At 49.2% G+C, this 8,732-nt stretch overlaps 1 protein-coding gene across 1 annotated transcript; it reads right to left on the reverse strand.

Moving 5' to 3' along the window:
• Positions 1 to 270: 270 nt before the first annotated feature.
• GADD45GIP1 (GADD45G interacting protein 1) lies at positions 271 to 2,510 on the reverse strand. The gene is made up of 2 exons (XM_047850173.1): positions 2,124 to 2,510; positions 271 to 636 (listed from the first exon to the last, which is right to left on the reverse strand). Exons 1-2 carry the CDS (start codon positions 2,471 to 2,473, stop codon positions 318 to 320), a joined length of 669 nt encoding a protein of 222 aa, XP_047706129.1. The 5' UTR covers positions 2,474 to 2,510; the 3' UTR covers positions 271 to 317.
• Positions 2,511 to 8,732: the final 6,222 nt, after the last annotated feature.

An 8,732-nucleotide genomic window follows, 5' to 3' on the forward strand; every position in this document is an offset into this window, starting at 1 on the left:
ACCACAGTCTGTTTTGGCTACACTTCCCCCCTTAGTAATTGGCTAATTACTGGAGATTAATGTTGGTAAACAGAAGCCTTCTTCTCCTCTGCCATCTGCTCCTCCATTATTTCCCCACTGCGTCTCTCTTTCTCCCCCTGAAGCCTGAGCTAGCAGGGCCCAGAGTCCCCGAGTGAGCAGAGCCAGGAAAGGTGGGGGATTCCCTGGCCCCAGGTGTTGGGAAGGAACCAGGGGGCCCAGGAGGGGGCCTGATGAGAGAGGAGGACAAAATCAGGGGTGGGGCCATCAGGCGGCAGGTTTTATTGGGAGAAGACCAGTCAGGAACCGGGTGCCACGGAGGTTGCTGGGTCTTCGGCTGTGGCAGCGGCCAGCGCAGCAGCTCGTGCCTCCTTCTTCTGTCTTTGTTTCTCCTCCTTGAGGCGTTTGCGCTGCTGCTTCTCCAGGTCCTGCAGCAGCTCCTGGAAGCGGGCGCTCCTCGGGTCCACGTGGTAGCCCAGGCGCTCCTGGGCCTCAGCCTGCAGTTGGGCCCGCCGCTCCTTGTCCGCCCGCTCCTTCTCCCTGCGCTCCTGCTGCTGCCGCCGCCAGCTCTCAATCATCTGTGGCATCTTGGCCATGCACTCGGCAATGAGCTGCTCCCTGCAGCGGAGGGCGGGGCGGTGAGAACAGCGACGCCCAGCCAGAAAAGGAGCACCCGTCTACCCACAGCCCACCCCCTAGTCTGCCCACATTGACTTCCCCGCGGAGATGAAAAACTGGGAAGACTCGGAGGTCGTGAAAAGTGTCAGGAAAAATCCTTGACAACTGAAGTAACGGGCAGGAGAGAGGAACTAACTTGAGCACAAGAGAGCCAGATCCCCAGAACCCCCAGGAGGAGACCCAGAGTCAACTGAGCATTTCACTGAGCTGTCTACTGAGCCGTCCCAGAGCCACACACCGTATGGCCATTCCCACAGCGCTTTCCTCCTACAGACATCACTTGAGCACCTGCTGTATGCCAGGCCCAGTTGTAAAGGCAAGAAATGGCCTGGACCTTTCCCTCCGATCCTATGAGTAGTTGTGAGGCACGGCCCCATTTTATTTTATTTGTTTGTTTTTTAAGAAACCCAAGGTGGCTATATTAATACCAGATTAAGTAGATTTCAGTGTCAAGAATATTATCAGAGGTGAAAAATAATGACATGGGCGCCTGGTGGCTCAGCTGGTTAAGCGGCACAGCCCCATTTTAAAGATTAGAGACGTGAAGGTGAAAGATCTGAAGCCTGATGGCAGGGTTATCCCGCTGGGATGGGGTAGAGCCTGGGATTCACATTCTAGATCCACTGTTCAATGCGTGGGTGACTGAACAAGTGATTCCAATTTCCAAGCTTCGGTTTCTCATCTCTAAAATGAAGGTGATCCCCTCTTCCTCTTAAGAGCTATTGTGAGGACAAGAACAGTGAAAACCAGGAACATGCCTGGCCTGCTCCTCCAACTTGCCTGCCCACTCCCTCTGGGAAGTGGTACCGTCCTGATGCCCCTGGTCTTGCATTCTTCAAGTCTTCTTCAGAGTGGTCTCCAAGTCTGACCTCTGCCCTTGACTGCAGGCCCCATCACCTCCCACTCTTCCCCAGTCACACTGACCTCCTGGCAGTTCTTAAAGCATATTCCTACCTCAGGGCCTTTGCACCAGCTGTTCCCAGTACCAGTAACACTCTCCCGAAGATCTCCCCACGGCTATGTCTGGCCACTCAAGTCTCTAAGTATCAAGTCCTCAGAGCCCGAGGTTCGAGGTCTTGCAAGCCAAAGTCGCTCTCCAGGGCACACTTTTAACTCAATTTTATCTCTCTTCCTCATGGTTCTCTGCCCCCACCTGAAATTATCTTGTTTTGTTCTCTGCTCTGTGCCCGGCACCTGGGACAAGGCCTTACACAGGAGGCCCTCAGTAAAGATTTGATGAGTGGCTAAACGAATTGTAACTCAAAAATCTGTTTTGTAGCTAGGTGAGCATACAGGTAAATCTACATACAGCACGCAACCCCCCCTGCGATGGACGCTGGATAGAGTTAAGCACCGTGCACAACAGTTCATCCGCCCGGCCGCAGAGGACACAGCCCGCAGCCCCGCACCCACCCCACCGCACACACCTGGCCTGACGCTTCTGCTCCTCCGCCAGCCGCTGCACCCGCAGCGACTCCTGCATGGCCGCCAGGCTCGGGCACCATTCGCGCTCCTCGGCCTCCAGCTCGCGGAGCTGCTCCCGCGAGGGCCACAGCGAACCGGCGGCCACCCCGGAGGCGGCGCCGTGCCGCGCGAACTGCTTGGCCGCGTAGCGCGGCCCTAGCTGCCAGCGTGGGGTCAGTGGGTCGTCCGGGTCCGGCCACCAGGGCCCTGGCGAGCGGCGTGGGGGCGGCGGCGCCCGGTAGTCCCGGCAGCCCCGGGCCAGGGTCGTCGCCGGCCCTAGCAGGCTGCGCGCCCGCCGCACGGACGCCGCCATCTTGGCTGCGCGGGGTCCTCGCGGGCCGGCCGGGCTGGCCACAACACTGCCTGCGCGCGAGGTCCGGAGACGGGCTGGGCGGGGCGAGGGGGAGTCCCCGTGGCCCCAGCTCCCGGCTGGGGAGAGGAGGGGGTAAAAGTTTTTTATCCGTCTTCAAGTATAGTTTAGAATTTTTTTTTTTTACCAGTTATTTATTAAAATCGCATTATATTTTCATTTTATATTCTTAAAGTAGCATTTGATTTTTCATTTTACAATGTAAATATGAAATGTTTAAAAACTTAAATATGACTTCCATGTGAAGTTTAAACTACATATTACTTTATATTTTAAATATTTAGAATCTAAGGTATGCGTTAAAATGTTTAAATTTCATCTTAAATACTTAAAATATTGTTCATAACATTAAATATTTGTTATGCTTCATTTTATGCTTTAAATTTGATTTTGACTATTTCAGGATTTTTATTTATTTATTTTTTAATGATTATTTATTTTTGAATTTTTTTTTCAACATTTATTTATTTTTGGGACAGAGAGAGACAGAGCATGAACGGGAGAGGGGCAGAGAGAGAGGGAGACACACACAGAATCGGAAACAGGCTCCAGGCTCTGAGCCATCAGCCCAGCGCCCGACGCGGGGCTCGAACTCACGGACCGCGAGATCGTGACCTGGCTGAAGTCGGACGCTTAACCGACTGCGCCACCCAGGCGCCCCTATGATTATTTATTTTTGAGAGAGAGAGAGAGAGAGAGAGAGAGAGAGTGTGAGCGGGGAAGGTGAACAGGGGAGGGGCAGAGAGAGGGGGAAACACAGAATCCAAAGCAGGCTCCAGGCCCTGAGCTGTCAGCACAGAGCCCAGTGCAGGGCTCAAACGCAACGCGGTAACTGTGAGGTTGTGACCTGAGCCGAAGTCCGATGCTTAACTGACTGAGTCACCCAGGTGCCCTCAAGATTTTTATTTTAAAGAATTATGTAAAACCTTACCTAGACAATTGTTTAAAATGTTTAAATTTCTATTTAAAACACTTATTTAAAGTTCTATGGTTATTTAAGACATTTATGTAGAAATTCAATCTTAAATTTTATTGTAAATATTTTGTTACTTTATGCCTTTTAATTTAATTTTTCATATTTAAAAAATGTTTAAATTGGTTCATCAAGGTGCAGAAATGAAATACTACTTACACAAAGTTTTTTTTTAATGTTTGTTGAGTTTTGAGAGAGAGCACAAGCAGGGGAGGGGCAGAAAAAGCAGGAGACACAGAATCCAAAGCAGGCTCCAGGCTCCGAGCTGTCAGCACAGAGCCTGACGCGGGGCTTGAACTCGTTAAGTGCAACAGCATGACCTGAGCCGAAGTCGGATGCTCCACCGACTGAACCACCTAGGTGCCCCAACACTACTTTTTAAAAACAGGATTTCAGTCTTCGAAAGGAAGGAAATGGGATGAAGAACATGGGTAAATCTGGAAGACATTATACTGAGTGAAATAAGCCAGTCACAAAAGAACATATATTGTGTGATTCCACTTATATGAGGTCCTTTGGGGGAACCAAATCCGTAGAGACGGAAAGCAGAATGGTTGGCAGGACAAAGAATGGGCGTTAGTTAGTGTTTAAGGGGGACGGAGTTTCTATTTGAGAAGAGGAAAAAATTCTGGAGCCGGAGAGTGGCAGTGGTTGCACAACAATGTCAATGTGCTTTATAGCACTGGACACGACGCTTGAAAATGATTAAAATGGTATATTTTACGTTACGTGTATTTTATCACACACATGAATCGCAGTTTGCGCAGTGAACTAGGAAGCCTGGAGAAGAACCCTAGCTCGCAACAGCGCCGTGTATATATCAATCCCAAACCGGAAACAGCGGGTGCCTGAGTCCATTCACAGCAGAACGGAGACCTAGGTTTTGATGTTTCAACCAACAGAATACTACACAGGAATGCAAGCGCAGAGATTACAGCCGCCCACAGCAACGCGAGTGATTCCCAGGGACATCATTTGTAACAAGCAGGACCCACGTGATTCCTTTTCACAAGGGGCTGTTTTTCCTTGTGCGAGGTTTCACAAGTCATCCTTTTTGTGGAATGCGGAGAACCAGTGGTGTCATTAGGGATGCGCACCTTGAGGGGTGACTGATGAAAGCAAGGCAGCAGCAATCATTCTGGAAGTCCAGGTGGGATACCTCTGGCGGGGACGGGTAGGCATCTGGTGGGTCACGTGGCAGGGTGGGAAGGGGAGGGGGCCGCTTCGTGACAGGTCATTGGGCTGGGCAGTCCTGTTCTGTTTGCTTTTCTCCAGATAGACTGGATTCAGGGTTCTTTCTTGGCTACAGTGACGCCTGAGTTATAAGTATTTTTTAAGCTGTGTATGTGTGGCTTGCATGCTTTCCTGTAGATTTATTATATTTTGCAAGTGAAAAAACAAAAATACAAGCAACAAAAACGATTGCAGTGAGCAGTCTTACGCCCACCTGTCTCCCATCCTCCACTCCCCTGAGCTGCTTCCCCAACTTGTGTCAGTTTCTAATGTATCCTAGAGCCTCGCTTTATGCATTGTCACTTACGGTGTTAACGAATTATTTCACGGGGACAGATGAGTACAGTCACATGCGTCATCACCCAGACTCAACAGATATTAACATTTGACTGGATCGCTTCAGATCTTTTATTTACTTATTTACTTATTTAAATTTTTATTTATTTATTTAGAGACCGTGCGCAAGGGAGGGGCAGAGAGAGCGGGAGAGAGAGGATCCCAAGCAACCGGGATTGCTGACAGCTCCGAGGGGTCGGCCAAGAGCCCGAGGTGGGGCTTGATCTCACGAACCATGAGATCATGACCTGAGCCAAAGTCAGGGACCCAACCGACTGAGCCACCCACGCACCCCATCATCATCACTTTATTTTTTTAATGTTTAAAAAATGTTTATTCGGGTTTTTTTGAGAGAGAGAGAGAGAGAGACAGAGCGCGAGTGGGGGAGGGGCAGAGAGAGACAGAGACGCAGAACCTGAAGGAGGCTCCAGGCTCTGAGCTGTCAGCACAGAGTTCAGCTCAGGGTTCGAACCCACGAACCGTGAGATCATGACCTGAGCCAAAGGCAAATGCTTAACCGACTGAGCCACCCAGGCGCCCCATCAAAAAGTGTCCTATTTAGGGGGGCTTGGCTAGCTCAGTTGGTGGAGCATGCAACTCTTCATCTCCCGGTTGTGAGTTCGAGCTCCGTGTTGGGTGCAGAGATTACTTTGAAAAAGTAACAAAGTGTACTATTCAGTGTCTCCAAGCATATTCACATGGTTGGGCAACCCTTATCGCCATCCATCCCTGGAATTGGTCACCTTGCAAAACAGAAACTGTCCCCGTTAAATACTAACTCCTCATTCCTCCCTCCCCCAGCCTCGGCACCCACCATTCTATTTCTGTCTCTTATGAATCTGACAACTCCAGGGATTTCATAGAAGTAGAATCATGTTATATTTGTCCTTTTGTGGCTGGTTTATTTTACGGAGCCTAATGTCCTCAACAACGTCCCCATTGTAGCATGTGTTAGAATTTCCTTCCTTTTTAAGACCGAATAATATCCCGGAGTATGTGTTTACCGCGTTTGGTCTGTTCATTCGTCCATCGACGTACCCTTGGGCTGCTTCCACCTTATGACTGCTGTGAATAACGTTCCCATGAACATGAATGTAAAGTGGTTATTTTTTTTTTTAATTTTTTTTAACGTTTATTTATTTTTGAGACAGAGAGAGACCGAGCATGAACGGGGGAGGGACAGAGAGAGAGGGAGACACAGAATCGGAAGCAGGCTCCAGGCTCCGAGCCATCAGCCCAGAGCCCGACGCGGGGCTCGAACTCACAGACCGAGAGATCGTGACCTGAGCTGAAGTCGGGCGCTTAACCGACTGCGCCACCCAGGCGCCCCTCGAGTGGTTATTTTTAATAGAAAAAAAAAAAAAAGAGTAGAATAAAAATACCAGATTGTATCACATGTAGTAAGGGTAAGTATCCTCTGGTAAAAGAAAACTTTCTGCCACATACACGTATATGGATAGACTAATGTTCCAGTCGTGATCGCTGCTAACAAACCCGGCCCCAAACCGCCATTTTGATTATGCTCAAAGAGTGTTATAGATCAGGAATTTGGGTGGAGCCCAGTGGGGAGGGCTTGTCTCTGTTCCATGCTTTCTGCGGCCCTCGCTGGGGAGAATTTGAAGTTGAATGACCTGATGCCTAGCCTCCAGAATCTTCGGCAGGCATCTTCCTTCATTCATGGCTCATTATTGACGCCAGCTGAAGTCTCAGCTGGGCTGTTGGGCGGAGTATCGTCTGCATAGCGGTTTCTCCGTGTGAGCCAATTTGGGCCGCTTCACAACATAGTAGCTGGGTCCCAAGTGAACAAGGCCGAAGTGCGTGGCATTTTTATGACTGAGTTTCAGAAATCACATGACATGGGGCGCCTGGGTGGCTCAGTCAGTTAGGCATCCAACTTTGGAGCAGGTCATGATCTCTCGGTTCGTGAGTTCGAGCCCCGCGTCAGGCTCTGGGCTGACGGATCGGAGCCCGGAGCCTGCTTCAGGTTCTGTGTCTCCGTCTCTCTCTCTGTCCCTCCCCCACTCATGCTCTGTCTCTGTCTCTCTCTCTCTCTCTCAAAAATAAATGTTAAAAAAATTTAAAAAAAAAAGAAGTCACATGACATCATTCCTGTTTGATTCTATTGGTGGAGCCAGTCACAAAGTCTGGGTTTGAAACCCCTCGGTTCAAGGGGAGGGATCAAAGAAATTTGTCATGCAATCAAACGATTTTCAAGGTCACATACAAAAGATTGTATGTAAAGCACAGAGGATGGGGCATATCGTTGAGGTCTCTTTGGAAAATATAATCTGCTTCTGGTTCACAGTATAAAGCATGTGTCTTATTTAAAAAAAAATTTTTTTTAATGTTTATTTTTATTTTTAAGGCAGAGAAAGAGCATGAATGGGGGAGGGTCAGAGAGAGGGAGACAGAATCTGAAGCAGGCTTCAGGCTCCAAGCTGTCAGCACAGAGCCCGACGCGGGGCTTGAACTCACGGACTGTGAGATCATGACCTGAGCCGAAGTCTGACGCTTAACTGACTGACCCACCCAGGCGCCCCAATTTTTTTTTTTTTACTGTTTACTTATTTTGAGAGAGTGTGCGTGAGTCAGGGAGAGGCAGAGAGAGAGAGAGAATCCCAAGCAGGCTTTGTGCTGTCAGTGAATAGCCCGACAGGGGGCTCAAGCTCACAAACTGTGAGATCATGACCTGAGCCAAAGTCGACAGTCAGGCGCTTAACTGACTGAGCCACCCAGGCGGCTTGAAGTATATTTCTTACTGAGCGTAGTGGTTAAAAAAAAAAAAAAAGTTAAAAAAAAATCTGTGCTCCATATCGTTCATGGTAGGAATAAACTATAATTATTACAGCAGGCTCTTTTGATGGACGTTTGTTTCCAATTTTTCTTGACTGCAGAAATAATCCTGCAGTGAGCCTCCCTATCTGTGTTCCCCTGTGCCCACGAGGAGGTTTCCCTGAAGTGCCCAAGAAATCCAAGTCTTTCCCCTGGATTTGCCGAGGGACATATGGCTACTGCGGTTGAGGTCCAGTGAACGAAGGGGGTTGGGGAAGGAGGTGCAGTGAAGAGTGATAGGCAAGGGCCAGCCCTGCGGGCATTATAGGCCATGGTGAGGAATATGGTTTATTCCAAGGGCAATGGGGAGCCATGGGAAGTCTTTGAGCTGAGAAGAGATGGATATGATTTATAGTTCTCCTCTGGCTGCTGAGAAGAAAAGACAATGAGTGGAGCAACATGGAGAAGCAGGAAGACCCATTAGGTGGCAGAAGGGGCCACATGGTCCCAGACCCGCACTGGCCTCAGGGCCTTTGCATCACCTCTGTTGTTTCTATGCCTAGAACTGTCTCCCAAGATCTTTATATGGTGGGCTCTTTCTTGTCATGCAGGTTTAACTCAGTGGTCATCTTCTCTACTTCCTGAACCTTTGAAGAGACAGGTAATGAAGTATAACTGGTCTTTGACCTCAAAGTCAAAGACAAGCTCACAGTCTTGTGGGTGAGACGCACAAATAACTACAACGGTGAAAGAGGAAGGAAGTCCCCACAATGGTGCAGGATTTCTGAACAGCAGTTTCCTACCAGGTCAGGAGGTTTCGGATCCACTCTGGGAAACATCAGCTTAGAAGTTAAGAGCAGGCACTTTGACGACAAACTAGCTTCCCCA

Source organism: Prionailurus viverrinus, chromosome A2 (assembly GCF_022837055.1).
Source record: "Prionailurus viverrinus isolate Anna chromosome A2, UM_Priviv_1.0, whole genome shotgun sequence".
NCBI lineage: Eukaryota > Metazoa > Chordata > Mammalia > Carnivora > Felidae > Prionailurus > Prionailurus viverrinus.